General features: G+C 40.0%; 1 protein-coding gene across 1 annotated transcript in view; it reads right to left on the minus strand.

Moving 5' to 3' along the window:
- The window catches only part of ofcc1 (orofacial cleft 1 candidate 1), a gene marked incomplete at its 5' end in the record, with an annotated part of 75,715 nt that overhangs the window by 19,045 nt on the left and 35,984 nt on the right, over nt 1–20,686 (minus strand). The window contains 4 exons of the mRNA XM_065949163.1: nt 6,245–6,404; nt 10,284–10,447; nt 10,957–11,209; nt 14,097–14,348. Coding sequence (XP_065805235.1) covers nt 6,245–6,404; nt 10,284–10,447; nt 10,957–11,209; nt 14,097–14,348 — 829 coding nt within the window. The remainder of the gene's footprint in view (nt 1–6,244; nt 6,405–10,283; nt 10,448–10,956; nt 11,210–14,096; nt 14,349–20,686) is intronic.

Here is a 20,686-nt window from a genome sequence, read left to right on the forward strand (position 1 = left end):
TAATGCATAGGCTTTGAATGTTGCTGGGCACTTTACATGGATGCACTTTTTTGTCTAGAAGTTCTGAATTAGGATAGAGGTGAGAGAGTCCATCTGTTTGAGCTTTATCTGTTTTTTTTCTGTTCTTCTTTTTTAACCAGTGAGCACCACTTTCACACATTGCTGCCCAGCAAAGTCCATGACCTTTTCAGCAACACAGGCATGTAGCCTTTGCAGTCATATCTCATATTGAGCTCCCTAATGCTCTGACTGTGAAAGCTGTGCTTGCTGCTGCATCGCTCCTGTCCTTGCCTGCCTGCCTGCTCGCTATCGCCTCAGGCCATTGGGGCCCTCAGCGCTGTCCACTAAAAAAAAAACCTCATCCGCTGTAATTGAAGAAGCTACTCTAATGTGACATGCACATACAAGTGCACAAAAAGGTTTGTGTGCACTGTAAACTGTAGTCATCCTTACACATGCACAGTCAAAATGCACACTGTATTGTACAGGCAGCAGAGCAAAATACCCATATGCACTCACATGCATGCACACTGGCCACATTTTTCTTTGGAAGAGGTTATTGGGAGGTTGGGAGGACTCTGGTGACCCCACACTTACTCACATGCGTGTACACACACACACACACACACACACACACACACACACACACACACACACACACACACATACACACACACACACACACACACACACACACACACACACACACACACACACCATAGACCAATAGTTGCCCTCTGACTCCAGTCGACCCTCCATTGCTACTGAAGCACTCAGCTCCTCTGCTCATCTCCTGGTGTTCCTGTGTTGCTGTTTTGGGTTCCTGTTCAGGAGCTGAAGGTTCTATTGTTGTGTGACAGCGGTTCCTGTGTATCCTGTCACAGCCTACTGCTCCCTCTGTCCCCCTTTTCTCACTAAAGTTTCCTCTTCCTTTTTTTTTCAGGGGAGTTAAAAATCCCAGGTGGCCTAAACCTCACTTTACTGTATTGTATGCAGTGGTAAATAAAGCAGGTGAAACACATGTATATTTTAAGTATAGTGTCGAGGTAAGCCTGTAAATGGTTTCAACTTAAATAGTTTTGTATATAGTTTAGAGGTTATTCAGATTGTGTAATGTTCAAAGTCCTTATTTACATTTATACAAACTCATTTAGAGTAATTTAAGTGAAAAGGAACATTTTCCTACATCTCTTCTGTGTTTTTAGGTGTTTTCAGTGAATAACTTCAGCTAAATAACATTGGGTTTTGATTTATTTTGAGAGTCAAGGCAACAGAATATTGCTGAATTAACTGTGGAAATAAGATTATAGAAACAAATGTTCTTTAATGTCACAAGATAATTTGTGGGAAAAGATGGCCCTGGTTCCTCATTGGTCAGATGGTACAATTATGTCACTGCGGTATGTTAAGATGGAGAACACATCTTCTATGATTAACAGCCAGCCTTCTAGACTCCGGTTATCATTACCATCCAATCTGTGCTGCTTGACTCTCAACAGGTTTATTCCCCACCAACCACGCTGCTGTTGCATAGCACCTTGGGTGTTCCCAAACTTGCCCGCTGGAAACCCATTACCTAGACATACGGAGACAAACGGCAACGAAGGTACGCAAATGTTGATGCAATCAAGTTGGGAAAACATCTCCAGGGCCACCACTCAAACCCCCTCCTCCCTCCCACCACACTTCCCCACTTCTTTTAATCTCTCCCTCTCTCCTTCAATTATCACAATGTCACCACCACTGGGAAAGTTTCCTTTCCATGAATTAACAGGAAAAGAGCATTTGCAGTGGGTACGCCGGTTCTCTACTTTGTCATTGTCATGGCGGAGGCTCTGACAAAACAGTTTGCATACCTGCTTAAGTATTACAGAAATTAACACCTCCCTTCCAGGTACAGTAATCAAGGGGGTGACGGGAGACAATTAATTAGGTCCATCTGCATCACTGCCTTTACATAATTAATGGGGCTCATTACTGAACCACGAGCAGAAGCTGTAGCATACTAGTGCACTCACTAGCTCTGAGCATGGTAGCACTATATGGACTTTTGTAGTTTTGTTAAATTTAAAACTTGTTTTATTTTTCAAAATAAAGGTGCAGTGTCAACTCCAGTTTCCTATCAAAATATGTTATCCTTTAATTGGTCCATTCTGCATCTTCTGTTAGCCTCTATTCTAAAACATATGAAGACTCACGCTGTCACAATGCCACTTAAATCAATCTTCACTGGTTGTTTGCTCATACGAGTACATTTTTTTAACTTTTAATTACAGCACTAATCTGTTGATCTGATTACAGTTTTTTGGACAAATTAATGAATTTACACACTTAATGATGTGGGATTTTATAGATAAGTAAATACAATTGGGAGACAGAAGTGTGAGGTAAATCCTGAATAATTTTAATGTGAAAATTGTCATCATTGGTGGGTCAGCTTCACCCCCCCCCCCCTCCCCCTCTACCATGTATGTGTAATAGAATAGATGCAGCAGAGCCAAACTCTGACTTCCATGTGTAAGTATTGGATCTTCTGCGATACTGTGCCCAAAACTCATGCTTACTTGGAGTCGCAGTGCCATTGCTCTGATCTGCGTTCATTATGTCTACAAAAATATCTATTTGGCTTTGATAACATTTTGACACTTTTAGGACTTATGATTTTAAGAAGGGTTATTTAAGGGTTCGTATTGGGAAGTTGATGTACCTTAAAAAAATGATGCAATGATTTATACTCATGGGAAAAAGTCTATTTGCGCCCAATGGTATCACGAGACGCTGCAATACCAGGTTCGGCCACAATGTTAAATTAGCTTTAACAGTTGATGCACTTCCTGGGGGCTTGGTTTCCACTATATCTGAGTCTATTGATCTTTCCTAGAAACTCATTCTTTCTCACTTCTACCTGAGATCAAATCAAAGAGCACACAGGTACATTGGAACTTGACTCATTAAACATTTTTGCTTGGCTACTGCACTCTCCTGCTGACATCTCAATCTGCGAGTCATATTTAAACCTCAAAGCAACTCAAACTATCATATGGCATGGATGGATCTATAATATAAAGTTAATTGGTGAGAAAGTGAAAGTGAAGTGATAATAATGGGCCATTTGAACGTTGGTTATTGGATGTGAATTATTTTTTATTGTTTTGGGGCTGGAGGGAGAAACGGCATTGGACAGATTTTTGTTGGGTTCTTAACACAGTGCAGCCACATGACTAGTTTTAACTTCGTGGATTGTAATCACCTGGCAGTTTATTTGACTTACATATACGTTAACATTTGAATGTGCCGTTCATACACAGTAGGAACATCTTGATCATGCCCATGACATAGAGAATCCTATGATGTGTCAGACACTGAATAGAGCCCATCAACAACATGATCAAAGTCTTAGACTGTCTACTTGTCATGTTTTCCATTAAAGTTGTTGTGATGTTACCAGTTAGGACCAGTTAAGACGCAAGAAAATGCAGAATGTAGAAATAAAGTGGGTCAGCTGGTCGAGCACATTAAACTAGCTGACATACCTCTTGAATTTAATTTGTAGGTTTTATAGGTTAACACATATTTTAACATTATTGCTGTGTCATATGACCTACTTTAAGATTAATCTTAAAAGACCTCAATTTGTGATTCTCTGAATGATTTACTTCAGTTTCCCTGTCTGGCACCTGAAGTACGACTGGCATCAAATAAGGCTAAAACAAACAGCAGGTATTTTCACTTCCTGCTTTCCCCAGATCTGATTTGTGGAAAATGTCACTTGAAAGAGTGTGCTGTTCAATAACTTTGTAAAATTGGCTCAATATCAGACTGCTGCTGTTCCTGTGTGTGCCTTGTTTTCCTTCCCCTCATCCCTCCTTTCTCTCACTCTGCTAATGAAGGCCTCGTGGCCCACTGTTATTAAAATTACGCCCTTGCCTCTGATATTAATTGGGTCCGTAATAGGGAATGCGTCGGATTCATTATTTAATTGCAAGGGCACATTTGGAATACAGTTTCTGAAATGTATTTTTAATGAAAAACACTACATCCTGACCTAATCATATCAACCTTATTCTATCTAATTAAGGATGCAAAAAATCATTAGAGTTGCAAAATATTAGTTTCAGCTCTGTCGGGCTGCTCCTTTGCTCGGCTTCATGAATATTTTTTTTCCTGTCTATGATAAATAGTTAATGAGGGAAAAGTGACAAAAATTTGCATGTAGGCAAATTAGTTTAATAGGGATATGTCTTTGCTGAGGTGGGAGAGTGACCCTTTTCACGGGAGAAACTGTTACAATAATTATGGAATAATGGCAAGGCCCATCTTATTTGGATGAAAAATGGCCAACTTGAATAATGTAAAATCATAAAATGCAATAACCCTAAATTTTCATCACGCTGGAGAATGTGTTAACGTGTTAGCATTATATCAGTTTAATAACAGCAAATTAGGGACAATATGAAGTACGCTGTAATTGTTGCTGTGGAGGGAGATATGCAGTAATGCGAGGATGATTTAGCAGAGCCACCACAGCAAGAGGCCATCAGCAGCTAAATGAAGCATTTTCTTAATCACAAACTTTGGGGCTTTAATTTCTTTCAAAGTCTCCAAACATTGGGAGGTTTAATTTTCTCCCAATAAACAGGACCATCACCATTCCATTAGCAGCAGTGTAGTCACCTCTCAGAGCCAGGGCTGCAGTTCATTAGAGCTTACAAGACGTGTGTTTAAAGGACATATAAGGGGGAAAGCTGTTTTACATTCAGTGCATGCAGTAAGTCGTGCATTAAACAAGACTATAAAGAGGATTCAAGACTGAATCCTCTTTAAAATCCGTTTCAGTATATGATCCCAGTCTGGATCAAGTTTGAGTAAAATGATAAAAGGATAATTTTCATTATGATTTTTATCATGACAGATAGTGAACAATAGAACTTGTTGCAAAGATGAAAAGCAATTTTAAAATGTAAACTGTAAAGCTGTGACTGTAAAATGAAATGAATATGTCAAAAGACAACAGCATTGTATTTATTATTGGTAACCATGTTTTTACTGACAAGAGAAATGTCCATTCTTGGGTGCCTTTTTTTTCATTTATCAAAATTATATCCAGTCATACTGATAAGGAGATTACAGTTAAATGTGACCAATGAGTCAATTCAGAACTTAACAGAGGAAGTTGAATTGTAGTAATTAGACTTTCAAAGGGATATGAGCCAGCTTGACACTCACAAAAACTAATTCTAAACAAGCCTGTTTAAGTCCCCTTTTAGGCAAAATGGGCATCATTTCAACATCAGCTAGTCCATATTTAATGAGAAACAGATAACCAACTTATGCGTCTGGTTCTATTTCCCCCTTTACCGCCATATGAACAAGTAAAGATCACGGGAGTTAATGAACATGGAGAACACCGAGCGATGTGTGCCACTAACAAATCCTACAAAATAAATTAAAATGGACTGCAGTTTGATCGCTGTGCTCCATTTCCCTTATCTCAACAAGTCACATTTTCAATCACTATGCAAAGATTTCCGGTGTAGGCTCGGTGCTAATACACTGCCCTTCTCTGTGTCATCCCTATCGACCTACACTGGGCTGTCAAACATGCACCAGTATATATCAAGACATAATTTCTGAAAACATGGATTTATGCAAACTGGGACTTTGTGTTTCCCATGACACTGAGTTGTCCACATTAAGAGAACGCCCAGTGTAACTTATGCACCCAAGTATGTGTTGATTGAGCAGTCTTTCTTTAATGAAATATCTTTGGAAATTGGTTTCCACAGACTAATCAGGCAGCCCGCTAGCCGGGATTCTGTTTTGGTAATTATCTTGTACTAATTAGAATGGAGCTAAAGACCTCTGAGATGAATTCTCAGCTTTCTCAAATGTAACTAAAGAAAATGTAATGACATAAAACGAGTGTATTCTATATACCTTATTGGACATAATATCTTTGTTAAAGTGACCAAAGGAATACGGTGTGAGAGCGTCACAGCTACCATGAAATAAAAATCATTCCTCTGAGTACCACATTCATCCTGTTCAGCCTGTCTTTCCATTTACTCTACAACATGGGAATGACCCCCACCATAGACACAGAAAATTGAGATGAATAAATGTGACCTTTGACTCATTCTCTTGTTAAGGAAACCTCCATTAGCCCAATTAATCATCAAGGGTTTGAGGAGAAGACCATTGTCTTAGAGAGACAGGAGAGGCTGCATTGTGGTGAGATGCTTACCTTACGCCTTTCCCCATTAAAGCCTCTCCACTGCTCCGCTTTCTTAACAATGTAGCTCAGCTCCTGATTGGACAGCTCCAGGTCTTCAGGCAGGAAGTACGTCCCTTCCTTGGCTGTAAGCCTCTGAAAGACGTCCAGCATGCGGCCATTGTTGTGGAATCTGATGAGGTGAAAAAGGACGTGAGGAAGGAGAAACTGGAGCAGGAGTTGCACCGTGCTGAATCACTGTCTTTGCCCTTTGAAAAGTCACATGGGGTCAAATACGGGTCAGATCTAAGGTCAGATTGTAAATACCTACTTGTGCCAAACAGAATCAAGTCCAGTTTTTTACTTCCACATTGGCTGTCTTTTGTGGATCAGGTCAACAGACAATAATCCCGACTTGCTGGAAGATCATATGAAACGTCTATTGATTACACAAAGCGTGTTTGCAGAGTAATGCTCTATAAATATATAATACATCAATTCCAACACAATGAAAGCGCAAAAAGGAATCAAAAAAATTGGCCAGTGAGTGGGAAGCACTTTGTTAACACAAGCTGACTGTAGCGCTGTCTGTGTTTGACTGTGTGTCTGCGTGGTTGTACATCTGTTAATGTGTGGGAGTCAGATCCTGGGATCCTCTTCAGTGTTAATGCTGAGCTTCAAAGATGGCAGATGCAACAGACGTGCTGGTTGCAGATGTGTCTGGAGAGACGGGCCTGAGTCACAAGCAAACATTCTGCACAGCAAAAGGCGTATTGATTCATACCTCCAGATGAGCGCACATCGCCAAAGTGTTGTTTTTCCTTTACCACACAAGGGTGCACGCAGCCAACCCCTAAAAAGAATCACCATGTCTGTAAACAAATGCCTTGGCTGACCATCAAAACCGGCAGACCTTGTGCCCTTCCATAGAGATTCTAGCCTGTCAGAGGGTAATCAACTCTCAAATAAAACCAACATCAAGGAGACCGGGATTTATACAAGACGCCAGTGCGTAGCTTTGAACCCAGCATCATTCCCCATCACTCTCGGGAGTTGGATGTTTGTAGAATCTTGACCTCAGACACAGGAATAGCATGCATTCATTTTCATCCTACACTTGAATTGTGCTTCTCATTCATTTATGCTGTCTCTCTCTTGGAGAAATTCAACATCTCTGTATCTTTGGCATCAAAACAGTCTCTGGTCTCTGTGTTGCCAGTGCCCTTGATGCAAGTTGCCTATGTGTTACTTGTATCTGGTTTGACCTGGATGAGGATGGCTCCCATTAGCTCTCCTTCAGTAAAGGGGTTCTTCTAAAGGACATAGGTCAACTTATGGACTCCATTTTAGAAATCTAATACTTTAGAATATACACTACCAAACCACTTTGGTGGAATAAAAGGGAAGGGTCTATGCATATAAATTGACAAATGAAACATATACATTATCCACAGTACAATAATGGAATCAATGAATGGACTGTTTGTGTTATGATATGCTAATCTAAAACTGTTTTTATAGTGAAGTTCAAGAATATGCCTTCTATATTTATTTTATTTCCAGGAAAAAAAGAAAAGATTCCAAGTTACCAGTCACATATGATGGACGGTTTGCCTCCCCCCACCCCCTTGCTCCCGATCCCTCTTCCTGCATCTTATCCCATCTCTCCCCTATCCCTTTCCAAGCCCGGCGCAGTCTAGGCCTGTGAAGGCTGTTTCGTCATGATCCGGCCGAAGATTTCTGCCTTTTAATAAGGCAGTTTTTTCTTACCACTGTAACTTTTGCTGCTTTGCTAAAGTGCTCATGATGGATAGGCCGGATCTTTGTAACATAGTAATAAGTAAGGTCTTTTATCTGCTTTTTGTAACATAATAATGAGTAAGGTCTTTTTACCTGCTCTTTTGTAATGTTAACAGACAAAGAGTAAGGTATTTTACCTGCTTTTTGTAAAGTGTCTTGAGATAACACTTGTTATGAGTTGACGCTATACAAATAAAATTGAATTGAAAAATTGAATATCCATGAATTTTACACGACATAGAAACCAATGGATGAGTTTTCCTTCAAGAAGAGCTACTCAAATAGTATATAGTAGATACACACTGTATGCTGTTTAGTACACACATTAAAAGTTGTGTTCTGAATACACATGTGGGCCGAAACCCAACAACAATGCAGATGAACTAACTCATTGTGTATATGCAAACTAAGTATTTTTTATTGTGTAACCATTTTGGGTGTAACTAAACCCATATCAATGTCACTTTATTCTTTGTGGTGTTTATTAAATTTCCAGGGGACAGAGGTGTAAAGCACTGCGCTGATGTGTATTTTTACAGCCAGTGAATAAGGGCTGCCTAAAATGTAATTAAAAAAGGATAACAGTCCATTCTATCTATACATATAGCCTGGGGCATTTTTTTAGAAATAGGTCACGCTCTGTGTCAGAGCCCCTTCCTTGCAGCCAATAGGAAACTGTAACCCATAAAATTATCAGCCTTGCTTCAGCCTCGTGGCCTACATTCAATACAAACCCGTGTGGCGGCTGAGTGGCAGAAGTCATTATTCCCGGCTGCTGTTTTAATATTGTCCATTTAGCCGGAGCCCGATAAGCGTCCCGCTTACTGAAATTAGATGGCACCCTCTCCTCGGCCGCCAATCTCAAACTGATTAATTCAATAAGGGTTTCCTTACATTTGGAGCCCTTAATGGAATTTGCTCTTATACGAGGGTGGGAGAGCTCACCTTGGATAAAACTGTGTTACATTATTCACTAATTTATCAACCCTGACATTCTACTTTTTCATATTGATGCTGCAAAAATAATGTCTTTCTATTATTTAAAAATGCAATAATCATATGTTGTGCTGGAAATGTCTCATAAGTGGTGCTCAAGTTTATATGTAAGGGGGTCTCCTTTAATATTCTAAATTAGCTACTGTTTGACTGAACAGTCAAGGACCAGCCTTCTTCAAATGAACAAGAGCAGATCCAAACTTTTCATATTGTTTTTTCCTGGTTATCCAAGCTAACCAAGCTCCAAAGCTTTTAACAGCCTCACAGAGAACATAAAGGCTTTGTGGGGATTTTTTAAAACAGTCTAAGATGCTCAAACATAATATAAACCAAGCAAGAGAATGTTTCAGGATGGCTGACCTCAATCTGCAAGACATGAGTGGAACACATAGTGCATTAAGATGCTCGCCACCATGTATATGCAGTCCATTTCAATATGTATGAAACCTGCAGTGATACCAACCATGCAAAACACTCAGCCTAATCGGATAATGTAAGGGGGTTATATGTTCACGCTATATCAAAACACATCTAACTTTTGAATTAGAAACGCTTTCAATATTCCAACCCGTATGGTGCCTTCAAAAACAGCAACTGTGTGGTGCATGTGTGAGTTTCTGCTTTTGTGTCACCTAATTCAATGTGTATGTGAGTGAGTGTATGTGTGAGGTTGATGCATAACTGCATAAGTAATTCCATGCGACTTTAAAATCAAAAAGGATTAGATCAACATTTGTTTTTTTTTTGTGTGTGGGGTTTTCTGTGGACAGAGGAGGGAAAGAAATGGTGGATGCGGTAGAACATGGGATGCGGCTGTGGGGGTGGACGGTTTAGAGTTATTCCTGAGTGGGTGCTTGAGAAGTGAAGGCTGGTGAGGGCCTGAGTGTTTCAGGAAGGGTCTTCCTCTTCATTGGCAGACTGTCCCTACAGGCTGTGTCAATTCAGTACTATCAGGACTTTAACTGTCAGGTAGGTTAAACACAAAGCCATAGGTAAATGAATATTTCAATCAAGCCATTGGAACTAGAATTGACAGTAACTGCCACTGCTCCAAGTTGGTACGGAGCCATGTTGGGTCAAAAATGTTCAGCTAGAGAAGATTGGCAAAAAAAAAATACAAGGTTTATATTTATATACGATTGCAACAAACAATATCTCCTTTTATTTCCTTTTTCCTCTTTCACTTAACAGAAAGTATCGCTCATACATGTAATGCTAAGTCAGAAGAATCAAAACAAACAAGACAATCAGGCCACCATCTTCTTGCATGTCTCACCTGAGGAGGTAAATGGACAGGATGGTGATGGAGAGCAGGAAAAGGACTGCGTACAAGAAGAGTGTGATGATCACTCCAGCTGCACCTGATTGGTCGGTTCGATAGAAGTGCCAGTACAGCTTGGCTGCATCACCCACCGGTGTGTCCGGGCTGTAGGCCAGACGCTGAGGAGACAGAGGTTGAATGAAAAGATGGGAAGAAAAAGACGAATCAGTAAGTGTTAGATGTATAAGACTGGACATATGCAATACGGAGAAGCTGCAGCTGAAGACAGAGATTGATCGAAGGAAGACCACATGATGGCTTCAGGACTGTGTGTCACATACTGGTCAGCTGCTTTTCCTTTCACTCTATGTCCCTCATAGCTGACTTTCTTCATTTATAAACACCACAAAGGCTTGGAAGGTTTCTTTTTGAGTTGTTTTTTAAGTATAAGATAATTCATATACAAATTATTCAGGATTTGATCTCTTGTCAAGAGATTCAGTCGACAACAGTCCGAATCATTCCCGTCGCCCAAAAACGACACTCATCTAACCTTGCACATTTATTTCCCACCCTCTCCTCTCCCACCCCTTTTTTTTTTTTTTTGTAATCTAAAGTCACTTTGCCAAGATAAAGTGAACTCCTATTTAAAGTGCACAAGTGTCCAAGTTATTTTTAAGTGACTTACCCCGAGGACGGCGTCCACTGCAAAGACTGCCAGGGGGTCGAGGACTGTCCACACTCCCTGAGCCATGATAAACTTTGACGTGAAGGAAGGGAGTGAGCCAAATATCTGTTGACAGCCCCATCTGATCAGAACCAGCAGGAACGTTACTGCATTCAAGGTCAGGGGACCCACCACCACCATCGCCAGCTCCTCCCGGGTGTGGAGCAGAGAGCCCTGGTACACCAGGTCCACCGTGTGTGCGTGGAACTGGAATCTTGCGGGAGAGGAAAAGGAGGCTGGTGATGCGCAAGTTGGTAGACCAAATGTGTAGTGTGTGTATGTTTGTGTGTGTGTGTGTGTGTGTGTGTGTGTGTGTGTGTGTGTGTGTGTGTGTGTGTGTGTGTGTGTGTGTGTGTGTGTGTGTGTCAATATGTGTGCGGTTGATTTGTGTTTGTGATGCAATGCAGCTTAAGGGCATCTGGTACCAGCATTTCACACTCTCTGTTAGCTTGTTGGTGGTTGATCCAATCATATTTAATGAGTTTGCTGACAATTAACATTATAATTTGTGGTTTTCGTGGCTGTGCAGCCTTACTGCTCTGTATATCATGGGGAACATTGTTGTGTAGGATTCCAAAGCAAGGCAAAATCAAACATAAATTCCACAAGTTACTGTGACAGTATTTATACCTGTCTTTATGCAAATCATTGGAAACTTGTGAGAGTTTTTTTTTAACCTCCTATAGTAAGTTACGCTCCCTGTTTACAGCAAGCCTCATGAGTTTCTTAATCTTCCCATCAGTCAGGAGGAGGTAGAGCCAGTGGTGGGAGAGGACAGGTCCAGTTTTTGCTCATTAATTTCCATCTGATTTGCTCCAAGAGTCAAGCATCTCTCAGATTCTGTCCATTAATCTGACAGTGGAGGTCCATCGGTGTTCTATCTGAGGCAGATCTCTCTAACACAGAAAACTCAATCCTGCAAAAGTCATTTTAGAGAAAGGAGATTACCAGGCCGAATGACCTATTTCAGATGGAGGGCTTTGAATTATTTTCTAATGTTGTAGGCTTCCATTTTCCAAAGAAATTACATCATGAAATCTCATTCCAAAAATGACAACAGATATTTTGTATTTATTAAATCTTGATTGGATACAATGAAACACAAAAGTCCAATACACTAGACTTGTATTTTGGCATCAGCAGCATTGTTTCATATCAAAAACTGGAAGCATTATTCCATATTCAAACACATTTGGTGTCCATTCAAGTGATTTTGCATGAAAAACTTTCAAAATGAGTTGATGGATCGTTCTTGTTTTCATGTTTATTATTTGTATTGCAAATACATCAGCATTAATCTGTATATGTTACACATTTAGACTCCTTTTTTTGTTTGATTTTCCCTATATATTTTCAAAACACTCAATGAAGAAAGAAATGAACACATACATTTGAATGCATCGTGTAATATGCATTGTGCCAATGAAAAAAAATCTTGCAAAGAAGAACATTAACAAGCATGAATTATACTTCTGTCATGGTTTTAGCATGTTCCAAAATATATTCAGATATTGATCAATGGTGGAAAGCATCTCAGTAAACCTTCACAAGTACTGCCCTTAAAGGTACAACACTCATTTGTGAATTTTACATGTACGTTTTGTTTCTACTGCACCCTACATGTATTTGGTTGATTGTTTAAGTTACTAGTTGTATGGATTGATATATTTTAAATACCCACTATGTGGCTTTGTCACATCATTACATAGTACACTTACCAATCAGATAGTACTTAATCCACCTACTACTGCCAACGCATGGGTGCATTAGCAATTACATCCTGAGAACAAAATATATAAGATCATACTGTCAGGGGCAGCTGAGCATAAGAATGACTTTTCATTCACCTCAATACCATTTGGTATTGATAACACAAGACTTACAAGATCTTTGTTAGACCGTTCTTTTAATACTTTGACTTGTCGTTGTGTATAAAACAATATAACCACCAAAGGAGAGAGGAACGCTCATAGGTGGTTGAAGCAAAATTGGAGCCAGAGAAGCTTTGTCCTTCTACAAAGAGAGACAGACAGAAAGAGTTGAGACAGACAGAGAGAGTCGGAGAGAAGAAAAAAAAAGTGAGATAGACACAAGAAGGGAGGGAGGCCTGTCACCACACATAGCCGCTGACTGTCACTTTTCCCCTCTCTCTCTCTCTCTCTCTCTGGGCACCATGAGATCTGGACATTGCATGGAGAGAGAAATGCTTGGAGGGAGAGCAGGCGATTCGGACATGTGGAAGTTGTCAACCGATGTTGACCCCCTCTGTTTTCACATTTTTGTTTTTCTTTTAACCTTCTATCCACCCCCTGAGTACATCCTTCTTTTTTTCTTTTTTTTTTTTAATCCAGCCACATTTTTTTCCTCCCTCCTTCCTCTGTATCACTTTCCATGATTTAATGCATGATGTTTGCAGGCCTGTGTTATTGTAATAAAAACCTGCTTGTGTGCGTGTTTGCAGCCAACGTGTTTTATTGTGAAGAATTAAATCAGCGCCATATGCTATTGAGATGAGATTTAACAGTTCTGTGGTATCTTATTGCTGTTTATAATCAATGCTGTGCACCAAATAATAACAATAAATTCCTTCCAAATAATGTAGCCTTTTGGGACTTAAAGCTGTGTGGTGAAATCAACAAACTCCCCCAGCAATGGTTTGTTAATATTGAGTGTGTCTTGTTAAAATGTTAATGGGGGGATTCCAAGCAGATGATTTGGGCGTATCCAATGCACACATGCACGCACACACACACACACACACAATCTCTGAAACACTGCACATCCTGTGTTCGTTACCCCTTCCACATCCCATTTCACCACAAACTTACTTTGCATTTTGGTGTCTGTTGTGGTGTGTGTTAGTGAATGTGTGTGTGTGTGTGTATGTATCTACAATTTTTCCATGTGCTTCAGTGATCTATGGATGTATCTGCCAATGGAAGGGGATTTATGTCAGCAGAGATGTGTGTATACACACTGAAAGTGTTTATGTTTTGTTGTGTGTGTGTGTACCCATACAACCCCCCCAACCCAATATATGTGTGTGTGCGTGTGTGTTTGTGTGTGTGCGTTTAAGGTGATATCAAAGGAAGCAAACTCACTTGTTGACAGGAACTGCGATGGCCTGGAGGTAGAGCCACTGGCTGCAGTAATGCAGGTAGAGCCTCACAAACCACATCAAAGCCAGCAGCAGCATAATGAGGCCGAGCTGCCGAACGGAGCCACGCCAGCCTCTATGCGGCTGTTGTTGCCCAGGCAACGGTAGGCCCAGCTGGGAAGGTAGCATGCGAAGGGCCAGGCAGGCTCGGTCGGAGAGACGTGAGGGGCGAGAGACGGGTCCAGGCAGCGCGGATCTGTTTTAGACAGAGGAGAATCCGACAGATCACGAGGACGAGTGACAAGTGTTTTCTTTCCTTTTTGCTTCATCCTCAAAGTTCAATCAAACAGACTTTTAGTCATTAAAATGTATGTCACCTGTAAACTGTCAAATATCCATTACTATAAGACAGAATTTGCTTTGGGGCCATTAAACTGAATCATGTTGTATTGTATCGTACTGTACATCCTTTCTCCCCATGTACTGTACCATATCCTATTGTATTTTATCACGCTTTATCGTATTGCATCGAGTTGTGTCGTATCATATCGTACTGTATCATACGGTAAGGTACTGTATCCTATCATATTTTATTGCCAGCTGTTCCTGAGAAAGGGTGTGAGCTTAGGTATGTCGGTTTAGACATTTTAAACATAAACATGTTCAATGCTATGACATCAAGTTGACGTCAGCAGGTATTTATTTCAGCAGTTATGAACTTCAGGGTGAGTAAATGTTTTTGTTTTCTTAACATCAGGTTTATATTCACATGCAAGTTTTTCTTTCTTTCTTGCAGAAGTATTCAGTAAATTACTACTTTATAAATACTATATTTCCCTAATGTAGTATTTAAATCATCACACATGCACACAAATGTGCTCTCTCTCACACACACACACACACACACACACACACACACACACACACACACACACACACACACACACACACACACACACCACAAAGGAATCCCTTCCAGCAGTGCTCAGCCTCCCTCAGCACCTCTGCCTCCTCTGTGCCGCCCTTTGTCAAGCTTGCTCAACTATTCCCTTTCATATAGAGGGCACAGATGGAAGAGTGGAGGCGAGGAGAGGAGAGGAGAGGAGAGGAGAGGAGAGGAGAGGAGAGGAGAAGGAGAGGAGAGGAGAGGAGAGGAGAGGAGGAAGAAGGAGAGAGGAGAGGGAGAGGAGAGTACACAGCACAAGTAGTCACCAATGACCCCATATGGTCTGGTTGTGTTGTAATTAGCACACAGCTAACGTAGGTGTATACAGTTATGGTTAGCATCACATGGTGTGACTTAAGGCCTTTGCCCGTGGACATCCCTGCGTCTCACCACTGTGTCCCAGTACACAGTAGGAATTCACTTTGTAGTGTGTATCTAGGGAAAATGATACACTGCCTAAAGCCGAAAAACAAAAAAAAAAGAATCAATTGTACTGCCCCCCACCACCACCAAATCATAATTAGGCTAGACTTTCATCAAAATGCAGCATTGTGTTTCTAGCTGCTCGTAATGCTGCTGAAATATGAACCGACTCACAGTTACCTCTAAAACACAAAGAGAACATCTTCGCTGTTCTTGTGAGGTGGGTGCGCTCCCTGAAGTGTTAAATTATTTGAAGTTATCAAGTTCCTCAGTGGATGCACATGAGAGCGGCGGTGTAGAGTACAGTACACATGGGAGAGCTCGAGATTCATTCAGAAAACGCTCAGTCAACAGTTTGTCCTGTTAAATATTCATAGCTTGGCTGGAATAAACTCGAGCACAGAGGATAAACATCTGTTGTAAAGTCAGAAGTGTTGTTAAGATTTGAAGCTACTATATATCTCCTGTTTGAGGAATGATGCAACATTAAAAAAGGAAATGAACATTGCATCATTTTTTTCATTAAAGGCACCATGAAACTTTGTCTAAAAAGAACAAAATGACATAATGGTATGGTCAGTTATGATTGCTTTAAAGTCGTTTTTGTCTATGTTTTGAATAAATGACTACATGATGCAAAGAAGCCTCACATGTTATAAAATGCCATCTCTTCAGGTCACCACAAAGAAAGCATTTCTGCTGTGACTTGATGTTGAAAAGTGTGCAATTAAACTGTCAAGTTTGTGTTTCTTCAAGAGTCTTCATTCTAACACAAACAGAAAGACTATAATATATGAAAAAAATCTGTCTTTGCTTCTCTATTATGATCTGTCGTGATCAAGGCGCTCCCTTTCTGTTCCAAGCTTTATCACTTCTTGCTTCCCCGTGTGGTTTAAAAAAAATGCTTTTCCGCATGTCTGCAAAAGTGGAATTACAGAGTAGACAAAACAGCAGTGTGTCAGAGACACAGGCAAGATGCTACCCTGTCAAGTAACATTAAATGGAGACAGCAAATACAACCTGACGCCCGTCTTTCATGTAATGAAGATATTGATGATGCATGAAAGAGGGGTATTTTTAGACGTCTTCATGTGGTGGTGGCTTCCAAAGCAAACTGGTAACATGATGTGAAATCTGTTCTCACCACTGAATTGATTTCATTATGGCATCTCCAATTACAAAAGTACAATGCAGAAAAAAAAGGGGAAGGCGGCGTGTGAGGGTTTTGGCTTTTTTTTTTTTTTTCTGTCTCACAGGAACGCAGAATGTTTTTCATTCCAATATCACAGCTTGTCCCGTGAACGACTGATAGCATGTGGCATAGCGGCCCTGAGATTAAACTAGCCATTTAAACAGGCAAGAATTGGCACACAGAGCATTACTCTAATTGTATTTTACATGATTCTGTGAAATCTGGGCCAGAAGCTGTTCACTCATTGTCTCACTTTTGAAACATTTGTTGTTCATTCCCATGTCATCAAATCTTGTTGCAGAGGACTCATCAAACCTTGCCACCAATTGCAAACGCCTGTAAATCATATTTAACTAGCATAAATCTGTCAACGGATGGAGCAAGAACCATCTTGCTGACTGTCTTTTCCAGGCTGTGTCTCTAAATGTTGTACGGCATAACGACAAGCAGGAGCTGTGGTCTTAAAAATAACAAGAAGTGAATAGCAAGTGCGGACAAGTATTAAACCTTTAAGATGCGGCTAGGGTAATGAGAGATGGAGGAGCGGAGGGAGGCGAAGCGTACAGTGGGGTGTTACATCTTAAAGAGCAGATTTATGGTGAGAAAGCTCCAGGGCCGAGGACATTAAGGTAACCCTCAGAATCCCCTTGCATGGCCCCGATGGCTTAAACCCTGCAGTCTTAGGCCACTTAAAGTATTGGACTTATCCCTTTATTTGGGGGATTAAGTTATTTTTTCCCCGTCACTTTCGTATTTGGGCCACAGGCATTGTTTATAAAAGCACTAAAAGCACATGTCTTTTCGCACAGTCGAAGAATGGTTTGCTATTGGGGAAAAATAGGAAGCGCGGATACAGTGTGGAAATAGACTTAAAAGATTGACAGATAACGTGATTGTTTTCTCAGTGGCAAAAGTGTTGTGGTGATTATGGAAGTGTGATTATCTCAAGTGTTGAGAGATAGGACTGAGGATACCTCAGCTTTGTTTACATTTTTTTTTTTTTGAAGAATGCTGATTTGTTCCTCATTGTATCTGTCATCTGTCTGCTATGAGTTACACAACCAGCTCCGTTTAGAGGATTGGAATATAAAACGTACAGATTTTTCAAGCTAATTGGAAGACACCTTTAGCTAGCTAAATGTCTTACCTGCAGATTAACATGACCTGGTTGGTGGAATGTGTCAGAGTAGGTAGCTGTTATTGAGGTAGCTAAAATATGTTTAGATGGTGATAGGTGTGCAAAACTCATACACATACTGTATGCACAAAGAGTTTTTTGTGCCATGTGTGAACCAAAATGTATTATTTAACACTAGACCATGATCTTTGAAAAAAAGTAAACTTCAGCTTAAAGCTCCACATGCGGCACAAACACTGGTCTCCTGGGAAGAAAAGATTCAAGGCTTGTCCGAGTAATCCTCAATGTATAGCGTCAATACGATTACTTTACTGCTCCTGATTAAATCTACGATTCTAGACCACGTTTCCTCCTACCAAATACTCGCCATAGCCAACAACACAGCCTAGGTTGGTTTGAAAAACTTCTGACTACTTCTGAAAAAAGGAAACTTCTGAACATTTGGTTTTCAGATTGGTTTGCACACATGGAGTTTCCAATAACAACATAGACTCCTTTTTCCATAGCTTACAATGTTAATGTTTCGTATAAGGATGACTGCAAAACCAATCCTTAAAGGTAGGATTGGTCATTTTCTCCAGATACATTTTTTAAGATTTTGGTTGAAATTGTCTTTATCCTGACAGACATTAAAAATTCATGTGCCCTGAAAAAGGAACAAAGAAAATCTGTAATCTGTAGCAGTTGTAAGCATGTAAAAACTTTGACCAATGTCTGCCACTGCCTCTGTGTACATTTCTATACTCTTAAGATGTAAGATCCAAGCCCATGTGTAAAATGCATTTTTATTATCTGTGTGTGGCATTAACATGAACAAATACTGCGTGTATGCCAACCCAAGTTAACAACATGTCCACATGCCATGGTAATTCCCACAGTAGAAATAATTTTGCTTTCACTGCCTATTTACTGCACACACGCAAAAGCACAAAAGTTGACGTCATGACTGGCAAAAAGCTGGGCTTTGCACAGGTGGGGCAAATATAAAGCAGGAAGCTATGAAACTTCACAGAGTGGAAGTCACAAAGAAACTGACTCCCACAAGATGTATTAAATGATAATCATTGGTTACTAAACTGCTATCATTTTCCAAAGCACCTTGAATGTGGATGTGCATAGAAACACGTCAAACAGAGGAGCACAATATGCCTGCAAGGCCTTTAGATAATTGAGTCATTTTTATATTATTTCAAGAGAAGTTTTATTTAGACTTAAAAATAGTAACAAAAACACAGAAATCTGCTTCTGATTTATCTTTATGCATCCTGTTTCTCTTTCACTATCTCCACTCTTACATTTTGTGTGTTCCTAAAAAACAATTATCTCACTATTTGGGGGTTTTATAAGCAATTTTTAACAGAGACCCTGGCAAAGTGAAATACACATAAATGAGTTTCATTGACAAAATGGGAGCACAGTGGCAGGTATTTGGGATGTAGTTAAAGTACAATTATGGATGTGTGACTCAGCTGCAGAACTGGAGTTCAAAACCATACAATTAAAAGAGTATAATGATGCACAACCAAATTATCAGAATTATTTGCAGCTGACAGAGAGCGGAGGAGAGCATAATCAAAAGCATTAAAAAAATACGTTCCACTTAATTAGGAATTCATGTTTGACTAATAGTTGGCTTCTCATTTTTACAATGTGAGGGAGGGTCTCACACGCATATACAAGCTTTCATTTTGCAATGGAAAAATAAATCAGGTTGTGTGTTGTTGATCAGCCAGCAGTAGATGAGTTATAATGCTGACACAGACTCACAAACTGATGCATTAGTGATTAAATGAGATTTGTTTAAACAAACTGGAACACATGAAAGGTATATTTGCATAATCATTTCATGACATCAACAAAATCAAACTAAGGTCAAAATAATAAAAACAATGTGTTTATTTATTTTTTATTTTTTACAATCAATCATATATTACAAATTAATTGTCTTGGATTCTTATCAATTATGCATCAAGATATTGATTGCTAACTCAATCTTTTGCCAGGTGAAACTTCTGGGGTCGAAACAGGACAGGAAGTTTTGAAAACAAAAAGTCTGGTGAATAACCCTTGGTTGATTGGGATTTTGTTTCCTTTTTTCTCTATGTAATGAACAAAGAAAACATGACCTGTCCATTCATAAGTTTAAGAAATGTAGGAGGTTCCTGTTCACTTTGGAAAAGCCAAGCTACAGCTGTTTACAGCTTTAATGCTAAGCTAGCCAGCTGCTAGCCTCATACTGAAGTTATCATCTAGCGCTCAGCAAGAAAGTAATTCCCAAAATGTTTACCTCTATCTTAAATGTACATAAAACAATTAAATGGTTTATTGGCATAAGGCTAATATCAAATCCTGTTTTTTCTCTCTTTATAAAACTAAGAAAAAGATGACAGTAGCTCTAACATGGTCTCCATGACACAAATAATGGCAAATCTATAGAGCTGGCGAGCCAAAGGATTGTTCAAGACTTCTAATTTGATGAGCGATTATATGACTACTGCTCTGGCCAAACAAATCCCTCTTACAAAAATATGTTTTGGCCTCCCCACACACCTTGGAATAGTTTGGGTGCATACACGAGGTAGCTGTTTCATTGCCATGCAACATGTGGTGTTTTTATGGACGCCTGACTTAGCACGAGAGAGGATTAAAACATGGAAATGGCAGGTCCCTTGGAGCGCCATAAACTAGGGTGGAAACATTTCAAATGTAGATGCACCTGGGATCAACAAACACACAGGGGCTTCCCAGGCTCTCATTACATACACACAGCTACTACTCCTACCAACAATGAAGAACAGGTTGTTTCTTCCCCCTATAAACTTTTTTTTGGGGGCAGTGAGAAAATATCAAAACACTGTGCCAATCAAATGATTAATGCACAACAACTATTCCCTG

This window comes from Labrus bergylta, chromosome 20 (genome assembly GCF_963930695.1).
Source record: "Labrus bergylta chromosome 20, fLabBer1.1, whole genome shotgun sequence".
Classification (NCBI taxonomy): domain Eukaryota; kingdom Metazoa; phylum Chordata; class Actinopteri; order Labriformes; family Labridae; genus Labrus; species Labrus bergylta.